Source organism: Vanessa atalanta, chromosome 19 (assembly GCF_905147765.1).
Source record: "Vanessa atalanta chromosome 19, ilVanAtal1.2, whole genome shotgun sequence".
Lineage (NCBI taxonomy): Eukaryota > Metazoa > Arthropoda > Insecta > Lepidoptera > Nymphalidae > Vanessa > Vanessa atalanta.
The window spans coordinates 3357654-3383749 of record NC_061889.1 but is presented as its reverse complement, the minus strand read 5'-3'; the positions used below and the strand labels follow the sequence as shown (position 1 = coordinate 3383749).

Below are 26096 nucleotides of genomic sequence, written 5' to 3'. Positions count from 1 at the left end.
AAGGTATGTTCAGCCTACATCACTTCCGGGGGCCAGATTGTGTTAGGATTTATATCTTAAATCATGTTTTGATAGAGCATGATGTATTGTAACCATTTTTAGTAGGACGTGCCGTATTGTAACCGTGTTTTAGTAGGGCATGTCCTACTTTAAGCGCATTTTATTAGACCGTGAGGAATGGCGACCGCGTTGAATGAAAAAAAATGAAAAAAGCTCCAACCAAACCTTTGCTTAGAAGTTGGATATTTTTCTTCTGTCAGTAAGTCTCGGTAATGGAAGTCATAACTGAAGGTAAAGAATAATTAAATTAAATAGAAAAAAAAAGTCTGTCATTAAAATGCATTTTATTAAATCAATTAAAACAAGCTGACTAATTCTGAGACAGTTTCTGGGTATTTTAAGTTAGTTGAGCAAGGCAGTATAAAATAAAAAAAAAGTTTTTCTTATTGAAATAATTTAATCACATTTTTCATTGTTTTAATTTACTTTTTACTTTATTATGATTAATCTAACAACTTGTCTGTTTCAAAGGAAAAAACCATTAAATACGTTTTCATTTTGTATAAAAATAATTGTGTTATTATTTCATTCCTTCCTTTAGTCTGATTAATTATTAAATAAATATAAAAAATCTGTGTTTCATTCAAAGCCTGTATACATTTCTATGCAAAAAATTACATTAACATATAAAATACTTCATTCTTATATACATTCTCCTTTGACTCGAAGTATATATAATTAATAAATTGTACAAAAGTTTTTAAAACTTTGCACGTAATACTTCAAAAGTAAAAGCACGTTTTGTACATTATCGTATTAATATAAGTTGTATAATTTACATATGCGTCACGGTATAATTATTGTAAATAAATTAAATTATACAATAATTTAAATCAACACAAACACAGGTGGGTTTTCACAAGCAAACCACATCAATTTCTGTCCATTTCAGTTAATCATCTGTAACAAGAAACAGTCATGGATTAAGAACAGGTTACATATTGTTCGTCATAATTATATTTGAATTAATTGCCCTTATAAAGTTATAATTTAATCAAGTATATTTTCATACACATTGTCACTATTATTTTAATGCCATTATAAATTAAATACGAAGTTAACGGCCACTTTAGCTACGTGGCTATTATGCAATGTAAGGTTTGCGACGATAATGTATGCACTGTATTCATTCTTAATATATTAAAATAATGCACGATTTATTTTTCTATTTTTATTAAATACTTAAATATTCACTTAGCCAATGTGAATTCACAATCTCCAAATAGAATTATTAAAAAAAACTTATTTTGCTTTTAGTTCGCATATTTATAATATATTATATTCAGTATTCGCACGGGTGTGGTGTGGGCTAGGGCGGCGGCGCCAGCGGCACCAGCAGGGGCTCGCGCGGGCGGCGCGCGCGGCGGCTGGGGCGCGCGGGGCGCGAGGCGGCGCGCAGGCGCGGCCGGCCGGGCCCGCGGCGCCCGCGCATCTCCGCCCCCGCCGGCACCTCGATCGCCTCCAGCGGCGCGTCCGACTCGAGCAGCGCTGCACCTGAATTTTATAATTATCCCATCACACCTCAATCTCTCCAATATCATGAATTTTGATTGTATGCCGTATACGAAGGGTGACGGAGTTTGATGAGGAGCCCCTGTCTCCGTGCGCTCACCTGCGGCGACGGCGGATGCGTTGTCGGTGTGCGGGCGCGAGGGCGCGTGTCGTGAGCCGCGCGGGCGGCCGCGCCGGGCGCCTCTCGTCGCGCGCCGCACCGGCGGGGAGAACGCTGAGAACGTGAAAGTCATCATTTACAAATTATCTTTACTTGAAGTGTTTAAATGTTGATATTAAATGTAATAAATTATAAATAAAATTAATAGATTAGATTATTAATAGATAGCTGTAGACGTGACAATTTTTTTTTTTACATTACTGTAGTAAATAGAAATTTCGGGCATTTTTTCCAATATAATATTTTGTAAAGTTGTCTTACGAATGTCGATAAGAATCAAATGTCAAATGTTCGTTTTGGTAATAATATAATATAATGAAGATATATTTGTCCACTCACGCAGCGGTTGCGGCGAAGCGTCCACGACGAGATGGTCGCTGTCGTCATCCACTTGCAGCGGACTGCCCGGCTCCGACGCCGAGTCCCGCGGGCGTTTCGGTTCTACCACCGCTGGTTGCTGAAGCAATATTAATATTATTTACATACATTTACCTGCTCGTGTTCTTTTTCTATAATACTTACAACCGTAAAACTGTACTTATACATTACACATACATACATACACTTATATATATTTGCATTTGCAAATATTATTAAGAAAACAGTATTCAAGGAAAAACTGATAACAGGTGCAATAACAGAAAAACTACAAAGTATCAAATTGTATGTCTTACTGTTGGTAGGATTCCCATTTTTCTTTTACGTTCTCTTTCTTCCATAATTTTTTTCTCCTCGGATTTTTGGCGATCTGTAAATTTAATTGCATATAAATACATAATCATTATTATAGATTTTACGTAAACATATTATCGTTATCTTACAAAATAGTAATGACCCAACTTGAAAGTATTAAACAATATCTTTAGTAAGATAGTTTCTAGAAATCAAAATCCAAAAAATCAACTCACATTTTAATTCAATTTCTTCATCATCTAAGAGGAGAGATACAACCTCTTTAGGTTTAAGCGTGTCTGGCTTAAAGTTACCCCCACTTATGACCATCCTTTGAATCTGCAAATATCAAATGATGTATCAACGAGTTATACTTAAAGCATTTGCCATAATAATAAAATTATTGATCGTAACAGATGGACAACTAAAATGGACAAGTGCATCTGAACTTTAACTTGAAATAACATCATTATAAATGATTATTTTTATTGTGATACACAGTTATTTCAGAAGTAATTTAACTAAATTACAATTAATATATTGACTATAATATTATAAGGAAACTTACTTCACTCTTTTCCCTTGCTCTCTGCATAATGCGTTCTTCTATCGTTCCCTTGCAAATTAGCCTGTATACTGTGACTTGCTTCGTTTGGCCCAAACGATGTGCGCGGTCCATTGCCTGCTGGTCTACAGTAGGATTCCAGTCAGAGTCGTAAAATATTACCTACGAGAAAAAGTGGTCTTTAACTTACTGCACAAGTACTTAAAATACAAAGATTTGAAGAGACTTGAGAAATTACAAAGTCAAAACTAGAGTCGTACGAATAACGCAGCGTCATAACTTACAGTGTCCGCAGCGGTGAGATTAATGCCCAGTCCACCAGCACGCGTTGATAGTAGAAATACGAAAATATCAGCGCGAGCCTATAATAAATAGAGCAGAGCTGAGTAAAGTATTTTTCAATTGTAGTTTAATGTAAATGACAAATATTAGGTCTTATTGGATATATAATACCCATGAAATTAAGTTGTCACTTGCCTGAAAATCAGCTACCATGTCTCGTCGAGCTGAAATCTTACTGGAACCGTCTAACCGCATGTATTTATGTTTACGATGCCACATGTATTCCTGTGAATAATAATTAATTAAATATTTAAATTAGGTAAATGGTAAAATACAAATAAATTGAAATTCGTGTAAAGAAAATACATACACATTAAAAAAACTAAGAAAAATACACATTGATTAAAACTGTTACTTATAACAAATGTCGGAGTAAAAATAAAGGTATTATAAGATTTTTTTTACGAAAATTTTGTAACAACTAAGTAAACAGTCACCTCCAACAAATCTATCATCTTCGTCATCTGGCTGTATATAAGTACTCGATGTCCACGCTCCTTTAGTCTCTTGAGTAGCGAGTCCAGCACAGTCAGTTTTCCCGCGTCACTCACCAGCTGGTTCTTATCTGTACATATACAAAAGCTTTACTGGAACTGTCTCAGATAATAAAGTTCAATTAAAAAATCAAATTATTATTAACATCATTTTAGACAGAAGTAGCAGGAGAATATGCGAGCGCATGAGTGAATCACCTGGCACTTGCAGCGAGGCCCAGCCGGTGGGCGGGCGCGCGGCGGCGACGAGGCGCGCCAGCGTGCGCGCGCCCGCCGCGCTGTCGCCGTGCTCGTGGCGCCGCACGTGGTGCGCGAAGCTGCGCGACGACGCGAACGCTACGCGAGTGAAGGCGCTCACCTGCGTTTAAAAAAGGAACTCCGATACAGTTTACTATTGTATTATTTTTTATACGTACACAATAAAATTATAATATAAATTCAATAATCATTTTAGTTTTTTAATCAAATAAATAAATATTTAACAGAATGTAAAGATACTGATGAAACTGATTTTTTTAGTGGTACTTAATGTATGTGTAGATCTAAGTTTTTATTTTATAATTCACAGAATATACAGACAATCCGATTTCAAATTAGTAATCATTATTCTGTATATCACCTTCTGTTGCGCCGTGTACAGGAATGCCGGTAGTGGTGTAGGTACATCCATATAAACGACTGGTGGTCGCTCCACGTGTTCGAATTCCGGCAGCTCTACTGGTTGCGCCACCACTGGTATCACGCCACCCTCTTCTGTTTTTATTTCGCTTAACATCTCAGGCTGAAATGGAAAAGGTTTTTAGATTTGGCTATTTATATATAAGTCATCCAGTAAATATATTTTTATCAAGTTTTCTAAAACCATACCTGTCCTTCAGTCTTTAAGTTCTTTGTCCGCAGAGCACGATGCTCGATCGTCTCCTGCATATAATGTACAACTTGTTCTGTGTGCGCGTAGAATGGACCCCCTGATAAATTAAAAAAAAAACCGAATTTGTACAAAATTTGTATAAAATTTATATTTATAATTGTATAATAGGCAAAAAAATGCCTATTCGATGTTGTTAGCTAATGGTGCCTTAGAAATATAATAAAATGTTTACTAACCTTCAATCCAAAGCGAATCTGTAAAAAGAAATTCCCTCCAAAGTAGACTATCATGTTTTCTTCGTTTCAATATATTTCCATCAGGGCAAATTAACAGCATATATTTGCTATTCACTCTATCAAAGTAATCCCCATATACTTCTGTCTCGCTCTCTTCTTGTTTAACACAACTCTCCTCAACACTTCTCCACCAATTATGTCTATGTCGGAGTTTCTCATATTTTTCTAAGCAATTTTCTATATGAAGCATACTGAAGAAAAAAAAATCAACATTTAAGTGAAATTTGATATCGAGTTATTGAAATGAAAAATAATAACCCAAGGAAAAAAAACAGTCTCAATACATATTATAGAATAAAATCTTAGCGCCGCGTCTGTATGCGATAAACTCAAAAACTACCAAACGATTTTATAAGTTTTTCACTAATGGACAGAGTAATTTATGGGGAAGCTTTAGTGCACAATTCATTACTATTTGTGTGTGAATTAGCTGAAATATGATGATGATTGATGAAGTTGTCGGAAAAAAATATGCCGACCAATAGAGATGAATATTATATAGAATTTTTATGTAGCATTGTACCCATATAGTTAAAATACACATTACAGTTAAGTAGTAAGTTGTTAGATAAAGATGGTTATTGATATACTTACGCATACAACCATCCGCACACCATCACCCTATACAGTTCCATAGGAGACAGATCCATGAACCTCGTAAATGCAAAAATATTGCTAATCTCACTTCGACAACTTTTGTGCACATACTCGGGGGTTAAAACCGACATTTTGTTGTATAGAATGTGTCGTTTCGATGGTATAGAACGCAACAGAATACCATCTTCAGCTATAAGCTTTGGTAGGTGATAATCATCCACTTGCATAGCAAACGGCGATCTCACATCTCGCCTTTCAAACAATTCCGGATGATTGCATACCTATTGGTAAAATAAATCAAAAAGCAAATTATTATGTTTTATATCTGAACATGGAAAATATATAGTATGATATAGTGCCGTGTTTTCGAACTTATCTGATAATACTTATACTTAAACTCACTATATAGAACTTTTAAAGTTAACTTATAGATAAACTTACTGTACAATGCAATCAAATTTATTAAGCATAAACAAAAGAAAAAAAAAGGCAACATTTGGTAGTCCTAGAAAATATACCATAAAGGTATAGACAAAAATTAATTTAATTTTTTTTCAACACTTCATTACTTTTTATTTGTAGTGTTTTGTTAGTTAAATTATTTTATAAAATTGTGTAATTACCTTTCTAAATTGCATAACTAAGTTCATGAGGTTTGATGTAAAATTTTTATCTACATTATGACCAGATTCGGCTCCAACTGAATAATGTAATAATTCTTCTATTTTTATTTTTTTCTTAAGAGCTGAAAAAGAAATAGTTTAAAAAATATATTAATGAAAGGTCTATTAAAAGTAAATATCCCAAAAAAAAAACAATTCATAATTCAACCTAACCTTACCTATATACAAAAGTTTTTGTCTTATAGTTAAAGGGCAGTGAACCATAATCTCAATCTTGTCCGACAATTCATTCTCCACATCCTTCTTGATACGTCGCAACATAAATGGTTTTAAAATCATGTGTAATCTGGATAAATGCTCTGAAAAATTAAAAAATATAATTACTTTCAATTTACACCATTGTCATATACAAATATTGAATAATGTTTTACATTAGGTTTTCGGTATGACTAGATTTAAAAATAAATGAATATAATTAGTGTTGCCAAAGTAAAAAATAGGAATAATTATAATTACTTACTCTCGTCTATAGTTGTTTTATTTTCAGCGTGACTTTCAATATCCTTGGAGAACCATTCGTTGAACTCGTCGTGTGAGTCGAACAAGGTCGGCATTATGAAATGCAACAGAGCCCACAGTTCAGCCATACTGTTCTGGATAGGAGTACCTAATAAAAAAGGGTATTAAATTATAAATGTTTGGTTAATTTAAAAATATTTGGAATCAAATGTCTTTATTTTCTTGGCATTATTATGTTTTTTCGTTTAAATATTTATGAGTAGGCAAATGAGTAAAAGAGCAATCTTATTATTATAAATGGTCAACATGGATCAAAACATTGGCTCTATAGGAATACCTGCTACCAATTTGTATTATAAGTTTAATATTTAATAAAAAAACGACTTACCGGACAACAAAAGTCGATTCCTACAGCTAAATCCAAGCAGCAACTTCCATCTCATACTAGCAGAACTTTTTATTGCTTGAGCTTCGTCCAATATCATGTATTGCCATGACACGCGATTTAAATATTTCAGGTCGGACACGACTATCTGATACGAAGTGACCACTACGTGGAACGCCGCTTGACGCGTATGTAGATCTTTACGTTCCCAAAATTGACGAAGAATTTTACGCTCGCTGGGACTACCCCAGTATGGTACCTGTAAAATATTTTTCCAAAATATAATTTAACTCATCTTTTGTGACCTTGACTTGATAAGGCTACAATCGGTTATGAATGTGGATGTTTACGCAGTGAAGTAATTTACATTTTGTAGTCCAATTAAAACTTTCTATAACTTTATATAACCCAGAATGTAAATTGTTTATTTTGTAAGGCAAGATGAATTGTAAAACTTCAATGAAACTTATACCTTTTTATCAAACATAGTGAACAAACAACCAAAGGAAATTGGACACCTACCACTTTAAAGTCCGGCACGAAGCGCTGCATCTCCTGTTGCCAATTGTGCAGCGTGGAGGCGGGCGACACGACGAGGAACGGTCCCCACACACCAAGCCGCTCCGCTACGTGGCACAGGAACGCTATGCACTGCACCGTCTTCCCAAGTCCCATTTCATCAGCCAGGATGCCGCTGATACCCTGATGAATACGAAATATGATAACCATACTGTTGTGATATAGGCTGACGATGAAAACACAAGTCCTCCTGATAGATTCCCATGGAAGATGCATGCGCAGGACATAATGTTATAGGTTGCAAACATAACTACATTCTCTCGCAATATTCAATGGGAATGGAAATTCGATACGACCGGAAAAATTTTAGCCGCCGTACCAACAGTTTAACATGCCTGTCGAGTCACTTTGTTATTATGTTTAAGTTATACATACTTTAGTTGGGAAAATTATAGATTTTTATTTTTTACTATTCTTTTAGTATCTGTTTTTTCTATTTAGAATATATTACACAAAAATATACTCAATTTATGCTTTTAATGCATTTACATTAAATAATTAATAAAAATTAAATAATCATTTTATAGAATAGACCATACAACAATGGCATGTCTCATGTCTGTCACCTGGTCGTACAAGTTGGCGAGCCAGTTCATGCCCTTGAGCTGGTAGCCCTTGAGCGTCCCGCGGAAGATGGCGGGCTGGTCGTGGTCGCCGCGGCGCTCGCGCTCGCCGTCGGCCGCGTCCAGCGCCAGCGTGCGCGCGCGCTCCGCCTGAAACGCTTCCAGGGCGTTCTTCGACGCGCGCGCTTTCATCGCCTCACTTAAATAAAGGCATTTTCGATCTTTCAAAACATTTTCGTTCAATTTTACTTTTATTTTATCAGTCAAATTACAAGCTTTCTTACATTTCTCACGATTATTACTAATCATAAAAAAATAAGAAGAATCTTTATGTGTCTGTCTATTTTCAATAATTTTGAATCAATAATAATCATCATAATAAATATAAAAATTATGGAAAGGAAAATGATTTGACACTAAGTGGAATTTCTATTTTCTGGCAATAATAGACCCATAAATATAATCTATACAAGAGATTACGTACTACAATTTTATATCACCTACCAGTCATAATTATCAATAGCAGCTAGCCTGGGGTCACGGTCCTCGTCTAATTGCTTGAGTATCATATCAGCGTTGTCATCTCCATCTTCCGTTGCATTCAATTTTCGTTGCATGAAATGAGCATATAATTCTGTCTGAGTGATGAGGAAGTTGAGCTTCCGGCGTTGTCGTTTGGCTTCCATTAATTCAACATCCATCTGTAATATATTTATTCAGCCTGGCTTAGTCTCTTTAATTATTACTTTTTCTTATATTCTAGTGTTAGAAGTGAGTAATTCAATTGTTATTAAGAATTTCATTAATCAATATACATAAATTTGGAATACAATTCTCTATATTACCTTCCGCTGCTCTTCTGCCTCCCGCTCCATACGTCGACGGGTCTCTCGCTCGGCGCGATCGTATCGCCTCCAGTAGGCTTGCATCTCGCGACTCAAACGCTTGCATCGCCAGACCGTTTCCTTCATATTCTTTTGGGACTGTGAAAAGAATCATTCTATACTATCCGTCAGTTATGTTTTTATTCCTTTGTGTTACTCTAATTTTTATTGTAATCCAAAGTTTATTTCAGATTATTTTATTAAAATAAGAAACTAGTATTTGCAAATTAATCACCAACCTGCATCGCTACGTGCCTCCAATGTTTGCAACAGAGAGTAGCCAATCGTTTTCTTTGAAGCATCAACTCTCGATGCGTCGCTGTTCGGGCTCTTTGCACTTTACCCAGTTCTTTCTTGACTAGAAGTTGCCAGTGTCGCCTTCGACGAGCGGTTAATGCTTCGGGACTTTTGAGTGAAGCTAATTTTTTACGGCCTCTATAAAATATAACTACTTTTAATAAATTTAACATATACAAAAAGTTCTTAACTCTTAGTTAAAAAATATATTTAACCTGACTCCTAGTTTTTCTGTACTGGTAAACTCATCAGTATCATTTTCTTCCTTAATATTTCTGAGTTGATCTTCCCAATCAACACCATCTGGCTAAAATATTTATTTAAAATGTTTAATAAAAGTGTCAGTTGCATCACTAAATCAAACTAATTATGAAATAAGCTGGTAATACTTACCACATCACTACTGTCATTAAAGCCACGGTTCTCTCTAACACGACCTCTTTTCGCTTTCGGCATACCTCTCGTCGAGCCTCTCTCCGCTGGACGACCTCTTCGACCTCTACTAGGAGTAGGCATAGGGCGGCTAATTCGCCGTTCAGGATAGCGGTCTATAGTGGAAAGTAGCCCAGCACCATAGTACATGTAGCGGGAATTCTATATTGAAAAACATAACATAATTAATCATTATCCCATTACACATTCATTCGCTTTACATATAATATATATGGATATAATTAAAAAAAATATATATATAGATCAATGTACACACCCCTTGGTCCTTGTAATATTCCTTAGCATATTTATTATGGAAATGTCTTTCTTTGAGCAATCTTTTTATACGTTGCTCTTTGGCAGCTGGACTGTCATCATCACTGCTTATTTCTGATTCTGATGAGAGTAAAACATCCCGAAGCCACTGCCGCTCTTCCCCAACCGATGCCAAGTTATATAATCTTAGGCGATCACTTTGTCTTTCTATTTCAAAATGTAAAACAAACTTAAGAATGTTTTATATAACTTACTATCTTTTTATTGGCCTATATTCGGAACTACTAGTAGGTAGCTTATAATGCTACAGGGTTAATGAGACGTGACTGGTCTAGACCAGGCTTGTCACATTGAATTTATTTAAGATAATATTATATACAATAATGAAATTAAAATGATAGCACCAAATCAAAACAGCAAAATGTTTATACATATCAAATATAAAATAATACACAACATTGATACAAGTTTCTTATTAGCACTCAAGTAAAGTATAAGCTATACTACATATAAATGTATATCTCCTTAATCTAATAAGTGCCACTTACTTCACCAATAACTAAATGTAAAAATGTAATTTTACATGGTAGAGAATTATTGAAATGATAATTCTCATAAGTTACATAAATACAATTTTATGTGATTGCAATACCTTACTATTGTAATTGTTTTAATTGATTATAGGAAATGTCAATAAGATCTTATCATTTAACTTATGTTTTGTTTATAGAAATCAATACTTTAAGTAGTCTAAGCGATTCCTTATTTAATTAATGTGACAGAGAGCATGGGTCCTAAATTAATGTTTTATGTTCCTCATTCTCTTCAAGGCCTTTAACATGTGAGTGGTAGCTAACCAAAGAGGTTGACTAAACCCTTAATTAATTAAAAGTTCAATGTAATTGACCTATAATTTATTAGCTTATTTAGTATATAAAGATCCTAAGCTGTCTTGTCTGAGCAGACTTGACTTTTAACATATTTTGATACCAAAAGATAATACTTCCTGACACAAAACTTGGACAGTTTCTTAACAAGCATTGTTGAAAAGACAACATACCCTGTTTGGTGGTCACAACGCCATGCATGTCCTGATCACCTTTTGACATCTCATTGACCATTGACTTGCTATCAGAATCGTCATCGCTATCACTGCCGCCATCAGAGTTGAGGATTCTCTCCACTTGGTTCACAAAAGGCCTGATGTCTAAGGCGGCCTCCAGACGCTGAATGTGTATAGGTCTCGCAACTTCATGACGCTTTAATATAGTCTTTTTCACCATAGACTTTTCAGACATCTCAACTTCTGAAACCGTAAGGGAAGTATAGTCGTGTTTCATAACAAAGCTAAGACCATGGAAAGTTTTTTTAAGCGTCGTATAAACAAAAAAGAATCTAATAACTATGATCAATATGTAGGTAGCTATCACACAAGAATTATGATAATATCGGTTAGTATTAGTTCCGGTAAGGCAATATACAAAGTATCACTCACGCTAAATTCCAAACTCTTCGGGGTGTGTTCGTCTTGATTACTTAACACGAAATTCCATAACATTCACAAAATGGCGAACGAGAATATTCGACAAATCGCTGTCAATGTCGCCGCCCCAGCGGCGCACATTACTACTCATTTCGTATTTGAGCTTGAAAAAACACGAACCCGCCATAATAAGCCAGGACATTTTGACTAGTGACTACTACCAATATTTTAATCATATCCAATCAACAAAGCAACGAAATTTTTTGACATTCAATTGACCAATACAGGTGTAGTATAAACAGTTATTGACCAATGGTGAAACAAATACATTTTTAAGTAACAATTTGGAATTGAAAACTAACTGCTAAACACCCAAAGGTTGCATTCAATTTTATAATAATATTACTGAAAAATATAATTAAAATTGACTTCAATTGTCTTTTTGACTATATTTTATACAAATTATACATTAAAATTAATAATAAAATTGATCACATTCAAATCATTCTAAACTAATCATGTAAAATATTATAAACTACATATTATTTTATCTTACAGGATTGGACTAGTGAGAGTAGAGTGTCTTGTATAATATAGAAAGAGAATCACAATTAGTTTTATTTTAATTTCATACATTTTGTTTAGTATAGTATTAAATAAAAAAAATCTTTTATTTTATTTCTAAGCTATTAGTCAATTTGTTTTTATAATAATCCCTCATTTGTATTATGATTAATAAATATATTACATTGTAGTATTAATTTATGTACGATTTCTATTTTTTTAAAGTTTTTATTTTCTTTTCTGAATTAATTCTTGCTTTCAACGTAAGTAAGATATGAATACATTTTACGATATGAAGATTAATTCAATCATATCATTTAATATATATTTTTAGTACTTTCGATACTCGATGTTATATTTTGTGGTGAACATCACTAATTATGATATAAGCGTCATATTGTATTGTACCAACATTATCTAATAAATTGGTTCGGCCTATTCTATCCATTGATTACTATTTATTCTGTGAAATGCGTTGGCCAACTTTTTTTGCGTATGTTCAACTGTAATTAAGTTTATCGATATATGTTTTTCAGTTAAAAAACAAATAAAATATAACATCAAGGTAGCATGTAGTTATTCAGTTGGTAAGACCCTTCACATCCGCAACAAATTGCAGCACAGGTTGATTCCAAAATGGTGGTCGTTTGTTGTGGCTTTCAAGTGATTTGTTAAATATTTCATCTTCGTAAGTATTCTTTTGTTATTTTAACATTTAAATCTCCTTAGTACATATGGTCTATAAAATTACATCTAATTACAAATATCAATTTTTGCATTTACGAATGCAAGTGACCTTTCATTTTTATCCACTTACAAAGAACCATATCCTTGCAGTAAAGTTTTATTTGGAAACTATAATTATTTTAAACTTGTATTTTATGTTAGTTAAATAACAAGCAATGCTAATATAATAATTCAATACTGAAAATTGCTTTTATATGTTCTATAACTATAAAACGAATAAGCGCGGGATATGTCGCTTGAATTTCGCCTTTGGCGTCAAGTACATTAGAAATGCTTATTCTTTTATTAAAAAACAGGTATAATTGCATTAATGTTCTTGGCAATATGATATAATTCTTGATCTAAATCAAAATGCCGTATTTTGATTTTTTTTCCAAATTCACAAATCAGATTCTTGTAGCATTCATAACCTAAAATGTTGCCGGGTGCGGCAAATATAGCAAACATTATTGTTACGGAATGATAATAACGATTCGATTTCTCCCGGTTTTCAGATGTTTTTAATCATCTCATTTGCGTTGCCGGTGCAATAGAAGTAGAAGAATGGATAAAGAAGTATCAGATAGTCCTGGCGAGGTGGAGCAAGAGAATTTGCCGGTTAAAGATTTAGAAAAACAAGAGGACACGTCTAGTGGAGAAGATAAACTGTCAGAAAGTGTTGACATCGCGGAAGATCCTGCAGGTGCTGAGTCTGCAGAACCTGAAGTAACTGATAGTGGTGATATAAATAGTGATATAAAAAGTTCTAGTAATTTAAATAGTGAACCCCTTAGTGATATACAGAATCATGTTGACCATGATGTAGAAAAACAAGACAGTGATCATTGTGAAAATAGTGTAGAAAAAGATGTGACTTTATCAAAGAATGTCACTGATGAAGTGGATAGCACAGAAACAGGTATGCCAATAAAACAATATAATAAAACTAATAAATATATTATTAATTAATATACCATATAAGTAAAGTTATATGTATAACAGCTTTTTGATATAAAGTACTGTTAACACTAAACTATTTTTTTCACTCATAATTATTGTTTTTAACTCTATAGCAGTTATGTACTTAAAACAAAAATATAGACTGTATATTTGAAAGAATCAGGTTAAAGCAAGCTGTAAGAGTTATTAACAATTTTACTGTGATATTACAGTGGACCCCCGGTAATCCGACAAACATTTTGCAGGGCAGTGTCGGACTATCAATATTGTCGAATTATAGAGTACTGTCTAAGACCCCCAATAGTTCGGAATATTTTACAAAAGAATACTGTGTAATCTGACAAATTACAGTATTATATGTTATACTTTAAAGTATAAAGAAGTGATAGCTATCACATGGAGTCAAATTTAAACTAAGCATTCAGAAACAAAAGAAAAATGCATTGATCACAATAGTGATGGCACCCAGGTTGTAACCTGCTCAATCGTGCATTTTCTACATAAGCTAAGATTGTCAAAAAAATATTCAAGAGTAATAGATATGCCACATTAGCCAGGGGCCGGATTACTGGGAGTCCACTGTATTTTTATAATATAATAACAAATTATTATTTTTTTTAAATTAACATTGTATACCCTAATACATTGAGATTATATTCATAATTATACTGTTGAAACTACACATCCAATTTGAACCTTTTTTTTTACATTAGGTAGTTATCTTAAGACGCAGAACAAAGCATAATTGCTAATTGTTTATTTGATCTTGTATAAGTAAATCCAATCACAGACAAAAATAAAATGTTCTTATTGAAAAAAAAAAATTAAATGTCCTTTAATTTTTATTATTTTTAAAGTTTTATCATAATGTTGTTGAGAAAAAAAATTGCACATGTTACATGTTATATGCACTAATAATTTAATTCAGCCTTTAGGGATTTTTTTGTAAAATCAATTATTTTATTTTTATAATTATGAAACATTTTGGTTCTGGCTAACTTTTCTTTCCAAAATATATTTCTCTCAAATCCGTCATTGAGGTTGTTGAGACAAGACAACTACCATAAAATATTTATTAGTACTTCATATTAATTATCATATATTTAAAAAAAACAGTAGTCCATACACCTCAGAATACATAATTTGTAAAACATGTACAGCACAAAAAAGTAAATAGAATAATGCTAATTGCTTTAGAAAGAGATACAAATGAGATAGAAGAACATGATTTTTGTTTTGGCTTTAGGTGTGCTCAATGAGAAAACTTAGTATTAACAATTTATATGTTATTTCACTTTACAACACTAATAGCACTAACTATAAATGTTAACAAATGTCGCTAACTGTCTGACAGTTTGCATAAAGGTTAAAAGTTTAAAAGGTTGATGTTGTAATAACTAAAATGTTATTATATAATAAATGAATTCAATTTAATATATTGTTAATTAATCACAAAGTTATGCTGAATTATAATAATCATTGAATGACTGAATTAAAACACAAATATGGCGTAAAGTTTTTGAACAGCAAAATCTGCTGTTCTAATAAGAATGTATTAAGTAATGTTTTGATTTCAATAATATCAATTTGTATGTTTTTTTTTACGTATTTAATTCATAAAAAAATATGAAACATAGTCAGACTAATGTATATTGTGATTACAGAAGAAAAAGAAATTACATCTGAAAATAAAGAAACAGAAAATTCTTCAGAAGAGACTCCTGTTATTGAAGATATTCTAAAAGAAGAAAAACTAGTAAAGGAAAGCCAAGAAAATGAAGATGAAGAATTAAAAACAGAAACTGCACCAGAGGCTTTATTGGAATCTTCACCTGTTCCTGAATCTTCTGAAAAAGAAAGTGAACTTGAACCTCAAAAAGAAACACTCAGTGAAGAACAAAATAGTGAAAATAGAGAAGAAGATGATGATAAAATAGAAGTTAGAAAACCAGAGTTTGAGACTGCTCCAAATTGTTCTTTAGAAGAGCAACAAGAAGATCACACCCAGGTCTGTTAGAAACGAAATTATATACTTAAAATAATTTACAAATCAAGGTTCTTTATATTCATAATATTTAACAATTTCTATCATTGCCAAAGTGCCACCAACATGGGGAAATAAGATATTCCCTAGATATTCTTAAGATGTCCATCACACCTGTTGGTTTTATTTGGCTCATTCTAATTCATTGCATAATTCCTAACTGCTGTTGAATTTCCTATATTATTGAAATAAAATCATATAATGTTATAGGCCTTAGATCCATTTGATGCACTTCTCAAAGATCGCACAGATGCAACAACAGAAACTGCCACTCAAGCGGATGCAGAAGCATGTACAATTGATGACGATGATGATGACCATAATGCTGACCAAACTCTCGGTGATATTGGACATGATGAGGACATTGAAGACGAGCATGCACCAGGTCAAAAACAATCTGCATAATCATACTATTTTTCAGATAAGAAAATCATTAATAACATACATGATAATCTATGCTAACAATATAAATGTCAAAGTAACTCTCTGTTACCTCTTCAAGCTTAAACCACTGATAGAGATAGATTAGAGTCCTTGGGAAGTATATAGATTACTTTTTTAATACATCTCGCGAGGAGGTAAAATGTGTGTGATGGTGTCGGGGGTAATAAATTACGCGCGGGTAAATCCGCAGGTTCAGCTAGCACTTGATTTAAGGAATATTTTATTATATTAAACATTACATACATTGCCAAAACTAAGATGTTTTGTCCCTTGTGCCTGTATTTACACTGGCTTACCAGATGGGCTTCCACAAAGCCCTACCAACAAGTATGTTACTGTATTACGCATACTATCAGTGTTACAATTTTTTTTAATTATTCAAAATAATGGAAAGGAAAGGATAGTATAGCTTTTTTTGTCTTGAAAAAATCTTTAATATTAGTCTAAAAATTTTACAGAGGATGAAAATATAACTGAGATAGTGGATCAACCAGGTGCTGATGAAGAAGTTTGTCTTTTACCTGACACCGAAAGAGAGATTTCGGAAGCCGATAAAGCTGCAGCTGAAAAAGCATTGGCAGAGAAAAGGAAACGAGATGAAGGTATGTATGTTACTATAATTTCGTAAATAAATTTTTGTTTGATGTGTATAGCAATGTAATTTGATAAATGTACTGTGTAACCAACAAAAGTATTCTTACCTATAACTTATGTGTAATTTTTATTATTTATTTTATTGTCCAATGATTTAATTAATTAAAATAATGTTTTGTACCTCATACTCTCATACATACAAAAGAGGAAATGTGAAACTTAACTAAACTGAATTTTTACAGAAGCAGCACTTGCAGCAGAATCAGCATTTCCGAAAGAAGAAACGGAAGCTGAAACAACGGAAGCCACTGAAAGTCTATCAGAAGAGCCAGCACTTGCAGAGGACACTGGTGAAGTTGTTGATGCAGACGTTAGTACTGAAGATGTATCTCAGGAAAATGGAGGCGGTATGTTCTCATTACTTGTTCCTCACAGTGTTATTTCTAATAATATAAACATGCTGTTATACAGCTTTAAGTTAAGATACTTTAACTGGAATTATTAGACAAAAATTCTTACCAATCCATAGTTGAATGGTGATCTTGGTGGATTCCAAGTTATTTTCTTAATTAAAAGTTGATAATAAATTATGTATGCATTTATAATTACAATGATTTATAAAAATATGTTAATTTAAATATTAATTTGTTTGCTCTTTCCATTACAGATAAAGAAAATGAACATGAGGAATCAACAGAATCTGAAGGCAATGCACCCAATTCCATACAACAAATAAGTCCAGTTGATGCTACTTGTACTCAATGCAATACAGAAAGACTTTGCCAATACAGATACAGCGGAAAAGAAGAGGGCTATAATTATTTATGTGAAATGACATGTGTTAAGAGTTTTCAAGATAAAAATCCAGGAATGTATATATTAGTGAGTAAGAAATATATGATTGAAGAAATTGCCCCTAAAATGTTAACATGTTCAGAATGTGAAGAGAAAAAAAATTGTTACTTTTATTACAACTTTGACGGAGATGATACAAATTACTGTTCACTAGAATGCCTGCATAGTATGATGGCTGATGAAAAAGACTGTTATACACTCAAACGAAGAAGAATAACAGTTGAAGAAAGGACACCTAAAGAAGGCACCTGTTGTGTTTGCAATGAAACAAAAAGTTGCATGTATACCTTAAACCGATATGGAATATCTCTAGTGATCTGTGAACAAACTTGCCTAAGGAGTTTAAACACAAAAGAAAATGGAAGGTACTTGTTAAAAAAGAAAAGAGTCACACGCAACCAACCCCAGGCAAAACCTGCTCGATCTAATCCCCCTCTTCTTAAATTAAAAGTTATAAGTAATGCAACAGATAAATATTTAGATGAAGCATATAAAATACAAGCAAAGACACCAGCAATGGTTAAAGCGGCACGCGAAGAGAGAGAACGAACTTTTATGCGCGTGTGTGTGCAATGTCACTTGATACTGAACAATGAAGAAAAGTTACTTAGTTGGGAAGCAATGGATTTTTGCAATGAAGTTTGTCTTGGAAAGTATCAAAATAAAATCGGCTCTAAATGTGCTAACTGTAATCACGAAGTTCAGCATACAAGCTTAGGGAAATATTGCGTAAGATTTGGTTGTGATATACGTCAATTTTGCAATTCAGGTTGTTTGGAAGAATTCAAAAAAGGGTTAAAAATATGTTGTTACTGTCAAAAGGATATATCAACGGGGCATATAGGGTTCTTAGCACCTGTGGGTGATAAAGGACAGTTCAAAGATTTCTGCTCACAAACTTGTATGGAAAAGTTTGATCATATGAGTAGAAATCCAGTACCTCAGCCTTTGTGGGCAAAATGTGCAGTCTGCTCATTAGAAAAAGCAACAACTTTTGAAGTTGAAATAAACAAAAATGTTTCTCAGAGACTATGTTCAGACCCATGTTTTGCTGCTTTTAAATTTGTTAATAATATTTTCCCAGGTAAGTTCATAACCCTGCAAAAATAAAAATTTTCAAATATTAACGATTAATTATATGAATGATTAATACAAACATTTAGAAGTCTATTCATTATTTGTGTCTTACATGATAACAATTTTTAAAAAAACTAAATTTTTTTACAATTGTTGATTTATGAATAATGATTCAGCAATTATTGTTATATTTAATTTAAATTTATTAAATTATTTTCAGACCAATGTCGATGGTGTAAAAAATATTTTGAAAGAAAATCAAGTTTATTCTTCACTATTTATGAAGCATCAGTGCCACACTGTTTTTGTTCTAAGTCTTGTATGAATATTTATATTAGTAATTCTCGGCACATAGTGCCATGTAATTGGTGCAAAGTGAAGAAATACAATTTCGATATGATAAGAAGAGCACAAGGGAATGGACAGGCTATTATGATGTGTTCACTTAACTGCTTGAATCTCTACCAAGTATCTGTTAATGCAGTATCTTCCAGAAGGTATATGTCCAATAGTAATTATTATATATTATTAATATATCAATTTGAATTTTTACCTCATGTATACATGTGTGTAAACTATGCGTGAACTAAACTGATAATGTATACTACTGATTTAACTTTGTATTATGCAGGCCAATATCATACATATACAAGTATGTGCAAACTCAAGTGCATTCAGTTTAGATGTGTGTAAAATTTATTTAAATAATTTATAGAAAAACAATTCATCTTAAAAATCAACTGGTTTGGTAGATTATTGATAAAAATATATACATTGCAGGACAAAATGTGATATGTGCAAGGTGACTGCGCTGGCGCAGTATCACCTTACGATGTCGGATGCTACCGTGCGGAACTTCTGCACCTACCAGTGCGTCATGACGTTTCAGGTTAGATATAGTGAATAACTGGCAATGTGCATAAGTATTCAAAGATAGCAAGCACACTTAATTGCAAAAATATTAAATAATTAGCACTGTCAGATAAAAATTGGTCATTAGTTTTACTACAAACACCAGTATGTTTATTCTTATGTTTTTTAGGTTTGTTTTTATATATGTATTCAAGTATTAACTTCAACTTCATTTCCCTATTATAATTTGAATTACAAGTCAATTTGAAGATAAAAATTCAAATAATGAATATATGTAGTAAAAAGTAAGTAAAATATGCAGTATTATGTTTTGGATTAGTTTCGAACATTTTCGATTGAAAAACTATGGTGAAAACTTAACTGGTTATAAATAACACAAGCAATAAACATACAAACCAAAACATGTCTATTTGTAAAGATATAGTTATAATACATACATATTGTAAGCAACATTTTTTTTCAGGGTCAATATTCGAAACAAGTACCACCAGTAGTGGCGGGTGAGTCTATTGATCAACCAAAAGCCGTACCTACGGGAGCTCCTCGACGGACTTACTCAGCGGCTACACATAAAAATAATGGTAGATATTTTTGTTTTTCAGAGAAAAGTATAATATTACATAATATTTTTTTATTAAAATGTATAATTTTATTCTCAGCTATGAAAAATCAACAATCAAGATCTGGTTTGCCAGTAATTTCAAATGTTAAGTCATTGGCACCACCGCCACCGCTTGTACAAACGACTACTCGTGCGAAATCGAAACGGCATCAGCCTCAGCCTGAACCGGAAATCGTCCAGGCTCCTAAAACTCCACCACCACCTCCCAAACCCCCAACACCACCTCCACCGCCACCCCCTAAAATATATAATCACGTTATTGTAAAAACTTTACCCCCCAATGTAGTGGCTAATAAGGGTACCATGGCCAAACCAATGATGGTCCCAAAGGGTGTTTCGTGTCGCCCCCATCCATGTACGAAAGAGTGCCAGACTGACCCGAGCCTGGAAAGACGAGTCCTCATTCCTGTACCTGTACCAATATATGTTCCAGTTCCTTGCGTCATGTGGTCTCTACCATTCCCAGTTCCTATTCCTATTCCTATACCTATTCCGACCCCAGTTTTTATCCCTACAACGAGGAATTCTGCTAAGGGTATTATGAAGGAAATAAACAAGATTCATGATAAAATGCCGACGGATCCCTTCGAAGCTGAGTTACTTATGATGGCAGAAATGGTAGCTGGTGATAAGAAAAAAGATCAGAGTGATTCCGACACTGAGGACGAAAACGGTACTTTTTGTTTTATTTTATAATTATTCACTTTGCACTTTACAAATAAATATCTAGATTTTAGTTTATAGACATTTTTGTACCATTATTAACGATTTTCCGTTTAAAAATTACCTGGAATAAAGTATACATTGATATCATGTATTGTCACAGAGGAAGGTTTTAGTCCAGTTGGTGGCATGGATGGAAACAATGCCTTTGGTGAGGACATGCTCCAGATGGCGTTAAAGATGGCTACAGAGTATGAGGACCAGCCTGTTGATTTGGAATCTGCGATGACCGCCAACACTATCACGCCCAGCTCTCATCCAGGAATGCCTGGTTAGTTTTGTTTTGTTTTAAGGTACACAACACATTTTAAACAGTAAATTTATCAGCAATGCCCATGAAACATTTCTATTTAATAAGTAACTTTATTCACCAAGAAGATTTAATATATCAAACATAATAATATAGGCATTATAATGATTTTAATCTCTAGGTCTCGAAGGCGAAGGTATGCATCAGCATCACATGATGGTGCTAGAGCAGCAGCAGCGGGCGGTGGCGGCGCTGCGAGCCTCGAGTGCGGCGGGCGTGGGCGCGGCGGCTCGCAAGCGCACGCCGGCGCCGCCCCCCGGCACGCGCCCGCGCCCGTCCAAGCGGCGGAGAGAGCCCGCGCCCGCGCCGCCGCCCGACCCGCCGCGAGAGCCGCAAGAGAAGCCCGATGCCAATATGTGCCTCAAGGTTTGTTCACTTGTGTTTGTGAATAGCCTGTGCCACTAATTCAATTATTTTTATTTCTGTAGTGTACACTATTTTATTCTAATATTTAAAATAAAATATCAACATTCTAAAATGGATGTGTAATGTAATAAATTTTAAATTTAATATTCTCAGTACACTTTCGGTGTAAACGCGTGGAAGCAATGGGTGATGACGAAAAACGCGGAAATAGAGAAGAGTTCGATACGACGGAAGCCGTTCAAATCCGAGATATTACAGTTAACAGCAGACGAGTTAAATTACTCTCTCTGTCTTTTCGTGAAGGAGGTGCGCAAACCGAATGGCAGCGAATATGCACCGGACACTATTTATTATTTGGTTTTAGGTTTGTTACATTTGATATGTATTTGTCAAATATTGTTACTGTTACTTTATCAATTCTACTTATACCTGGATGCCGTAAATATACATTTTTATAACGGTACCTCAATTCCTAAACACCTTAGTATGCCAAAAATGTTCGAATATTTGTACCGTAGTTGAAAATTGAAGATGCGGTTTGGGCAGGTTTAAACGATTTATACTCAACAGTTCTTCATGAATATGAATTCCATATATTATTTAAGACCCTGACCCTGATTTGATGTCAATTCAAGGTAAAATGGCTTAAATCTTTTTATTTCTGCCATTGGATTATATACTATATTGTCCTATCCATATTTCATAATTTAGATGATTTTATAATATGATTATGTTTTAACTCATTTAAAAATCTTTTTTTCGTAGGTATTCAGCAATATTTGTTCGAAAATGGTAGGATAGATAACATATTTACGGATCCGTATTACGAAAAATTTACGGATTGCTTAGATGAAGTAGCGAGAAAGTTTTCAGTTTTATATAATGACTCACGTAAGTGTATGATGTATTAATTTATGTTAAATTAAGATCCATAATAATAACTAAAAATAAAAATACAATTTCCAGAATTTTATAGGTCGATTTTTTATTAAATGTACAATTCATTTTCAGAGTACATAGTAACACGCGTAGAAGAAGAACATTTATGGGAAAGCAAACAGCTTGGTGCGCACTCACCACACGTCCTATTATCGACGCTTATGTTCTTCAATACTAAACATTTTAACCTAGTAGTGAGTATATTATTAACCTCAGCCGTAAATTAAACAAAAAAAAAAACAAATATTCAATCACTTCTATTAGTATATAACTGAAGTGATAATAAGGAAATGCTACCGTAAGATAAGGTGTGCGCGATTCCACAAATGAGTGACCTCTCACAATTAAATGGTAGCAAAAACTTTTTAAGGACACCCAGCTTAATACTACTTTAGATATGATTTTTAATTGATAGATACCAACGATATTTATTGATAATGTCTTTGTTTTATACAAATAAAATATATGTTTTTTTTTTTTCATTTTTCTAGACAGTAGAAGAGCACATGCAGCTATCATTTTCACATATAATGAAACATTGGAAACGCAATCCTAACCAGCCAGGACAGGCAAAGATACCAGGCTCTAGGAATGTTCTTTTAAGATTCTATCCACCCCAATCTGCACTCGGTAAGATCCTTGACAGTATTGATTCAGTTAAAGGATTACATACATTAAAAAAAGATTTATTATTATTTTACACAATAATTTAATATCTTTAATTATAGTTTTATTTCATTTTAATGTTTCAGAAGCGAATTCGAGGAAGAAGAAAGTGTATGAACAACAAGAAAATGAAGAAAACCCACTTAGGTGTCCTGTTAAATTATATGAATTTTATATTTCTAAATGGTGAGTAGGAGTATGTGTAATCTTTATAAACTAAAATATATATGCCAAAAAATTTATCCTATGACTACATTTGCTATATAAATTGATTACCTTTTCTTAAACATATTTTATACTACTTAATAAATAATTTTAATTTGAGTTTAATATTTGGTGTCGCAGTCCTGAATCGGTGCGCACGCGCAACGACGTATTCTACCTGCAGCCAGAGCGATCATGCGTGCCCGACTCGCCTGTGTGGTATTCGACGCAGCCACTCAGTCGTGCCGCTCTCGCCAAGATGCTTCACCGTGTCAAGATGGTCAAAGAAATCAATATCGCGCTGCTAACAAGCTAAGGTGCATACAGGCTATCCTTCTTATTAATCTTTATATACATAAATTTTCTGTATGTGTAACAAGACTGTTGGACCAATTTCGAGGATTTTTTGTGTGTATTGAGATGATTTGGATTGGACCCGGTAGATTACGCTTCGATCGGGAAGTAAATAAAATTCTTATTTCTCCATACTAACTACGTACTAATATTATAACATAACATAAGCAGCCCGTAAATGTCCCACTGCTGGGATAAAGGCCTCCTCTCCTTTGAGGAGAAGGTTTGGAGCATATTCCACCACGCTGCTCCAATGCGGGTTGGCGGAATACACATGTGGCTGAATTTCGTTGAAATTAGACACATGCAGGTTTCCTCACGATGTTTTCCTTCACCGCCGAGCACGAGATGAATTATAAACACAAATTAAGCACATGAAATTTCAGTGGTGCCTGCCTGGGTTTGAACCCGAAATCATCGGTTAAGATGCACGCGTTCTAACCACTGGGCCATCTCGGCTCTATATTATAAATCATGACTATTGAATTAAACCAGTTATGCAAAAATGTACAAAGTAAAAAAGATTTTGAACAGATTCAATAAAAAATAGCTTATTTCTCTTCTGAGTCCATTAATTCTCTTATTCAATGTGATTCCTAATAAACTTAAGCTATTTTTATTGCATTTAAAAAGTTCAACGGGGTACTACCGTTTTGGCGATTTATCGTTATGATTTTCATTACAGCGGCAATTTATAACTTGTATACACTTACAGTAAATGTTCTGTAATATAAACTTAAAGCTCCACATCATTATTATTGATACGTGATTTAAAAAAAAAAATTTGCTTTACAGACTTTGTTCAACAAATATATGGTGGCTTTGAAATTAGAAGAATTTTCGACAGCTTGTTGCAAAGTCCTGTCGCAAACTTATGGAGATTTATTTTGAAAGTGGTATAAACTGTGGTGTTGAGTCAAAACAAACAGTTTAATTGTGTTTGTAAAGTTGGTAACAATGTATATTTTTTCTACTTTGTATATCAGTCTGTGAAGGAACAGTTTATTATTATTAATATTGCCTATGATAAAACCATTTTTTACGATGTTCCAATGAATTAGACTTATGTACTGTGTGCAGGACTGTTTTCGTATGTACAGATTATAATTTTATTGTCAATAATTTCGCTGGAATAAATAATAATCACAATTTTTTATATTCGAATATAATTATAAAATCACTAAAATATTAATGATTATCGATTTTATTTGAGAATTTTTTAAATTTGTAAATAATCACGCCAAGCGATTTGCAACATAAGTTTGTTTTCTCTGTTGAAATGTATAGATTCATTTTATTTTAGACTAGCAAAAAATGGAGACTTGAGTTATTTTCCTCAGTGCCAGGATAAGAATTTATTACATTTGTGTAATATTAATTACATATTTGATATATAGTTATAGATTTAAGTAAAATTCCAAGTTTATAGTGAGGGATGCACACTTTTGTTGTAGTATCATTCATTTTATAAATCGTAAATATAACTAAAATATTCTCACAGATAGAAGTTTTTATTGAAATAAATGATAATATAGTTAAGAAGTCAGATTCGTATAATATTTTAAAGTATATAAGTGTAAGTTGCGAGGTTGAGGTAGTTTATTACTGTGTAAAAAGAATACTGATTCTCGTAAAATGTGTTTCATTGATACTGGACCCTACCCTAAACAAATATTGAATATATTTTGTATATTATTCATTTATAACGGATTATAGACTTGACAATTTAATATTTCTCTTAAGGTATTACTTATACATATGTTTTTTTTTTCTCGAATATGTATAAAATGAATTCTTTAGATGGTTAAATCTTAACTCTTTATTTTGATTTTACTTATATTTAGTAGTTTATTTTTATTTTACTTATTGGATTATTTTATCAATATCGATGATTACTGATGACAACACTGAGTTTTAAACAAAAAAATAGTTATTCGTACAAAAAAGTTTTATTAAAGGTAAGGAAAAATTACTGTTAATCAATTATAAAAAAAAAAAACGGTAAGAATAACATATAAAAAAATATATTTAATTAGAATTTAGTAACTGATGTAAAATATTTGCATGTACTTAAAACGGAATACCTTAATTTTAAACCCATCTTATTTTAGTCTATTTAATCAAATACATTAAATGAGACGAAGAGAACAATTTCATTAAAAATC

The 26096-nt window shown here is 33.1% G+C and overlaps 2 protein-coding genes across 3 annotated transcripts; one reads left to right on the top strand and one right to left on the bottom strand.

The window, feature by feature from the left end:
* Positions 1–524: 524 nt before the first annotated feature.
* Positions 525–13551, bottom strand: LOC125071542 (chromatin-remodeling ATPase INO80). The gene is made up of 30 exons (XM_047681852.1): positions 13538–13551; positions 11623–11773; positions 11188–11433; positions 10129–10334; positions 9813–10013; positions 9635–9726; positions 9362–9557; positions 9084–9221; positions 8743–8939; positions 8242–8437; positions 7619–7798; positions 7100–7355; positions 6713–6859; positions 6411–6551; positions 6193–6314; positions 5567–5850; positions 4913–5163; positions 4673–4773; positions 4425–4586; positions 4004–4163; positions 3749–3876; positions 3447–3536; positions 3254–3331; positions 2973–3131; positions 2641–2743; positions 2407–2480; positions 2072–2189; positions 1673–1786; positions 1356–1554; positions 525–960 (listed from the first exon to the last, which is right to left on the bottom strand). The coding sequence occupies exons 3-29, from the start codon at positions 11423–11425 to the stop codon at positions 1370–1372; spliced, it is 4317 nt and encodes a 1438-aa protein (XP_047537808.1). The 5' UTR covers positions 11426–11433; positions 11623–11773; positions 13538–13551; the 3' UTR covers positions 525–960; positions 1356–1369.
* Positions 12609–25529, top strand: LOC125071540 (zinc finger MYM-type protein 3). 2 transcript variants are annotated; one of them, XM_047681850.1, is made up of 20 exons: positions 12609–12862; positions 13416–13819; positions 15525–15868; positions 16115–16289; positions 16807–16950; positions 17185–17349; positions 17610–18881; positions 19095–19371; positions 19655–19763; positions 20211–20328; positions 20407–21042; positions 21196–21363; positions 21524–21768; positions 21922–22132; positions 22534–22659; positions 22780–22901; positions 23199–23337; positions 23460–23559; positions 23710–23894; positions 24727–25529. In XM_047681850.1, exons 2-19 carry the CDS (start codon positions 13465–13467, stop codon positions 23891–23893), a joined length of 4890 nt encoding a protein of 1629 aa, XP_047537806.1. In that variant the 5' UTR covers positions 12609–12862; positions 13416–13464; the 3' UTR covers position 23894; positions 24727–25529. The 2 variants fall into 2 exon arrangements, with proteins under 2 accessions (XP_047537806.1, XP_047537807.1); XM_047681851.1 differs by having other exon boundaries at positions 12610–12862; positions 23719–23894.
* The last annotated feature ends 567 nt before the right edge of the window (positions 25530–26096 follow it).

Excerpts from the sequence above, each read along its gene's own strand:
- LOC125071542 (XM_047681852.1), bottom strand. The coding sequence starts at position 11,425 with ATGTCTGAAAAGTCTATGGTGAAAAAGACTATATTAAAGCGTCATGAA. Across the intron at positions 3,877-4,003 it reads GGCCTCGCTGCAAGTGCCAG|ATAAGAACCAGCTGGTGAGT; the intron begins GTGATTCACTCA and ends GTATATGTACAG. Across the intron at positions 3,332-3,446 it reads ACATGGTAGCTGATTTTCAG|GCTCGCGCTGATATTTTCGT; the intron begins GCAAGTGACAAC and ends TATTTATTATAG.
- LOC125071540 (XM_047681850.1), top strand. The coding sequence starts at position 13,465 with ATGGATAAAGAAGTATCAGATAGTCCTGGCGAGGTGGAGCAAGAGAAT. Across the intron at positions 20,329-20,406 it reads GGCTACACATAAAAATAATG|CTATGAAAAATCAACAATCA; the intron begins GTAGATATTTTT and ends TTTTATTCTCAG. Across the intron at positions 23,338-23,459 it reads TCCACCCCAATCTGCACTCG|AAGCGAATTCGAGGAAGAAG; the intron begins GTAAGATCCTTG and ends TTAATGTTTCAG.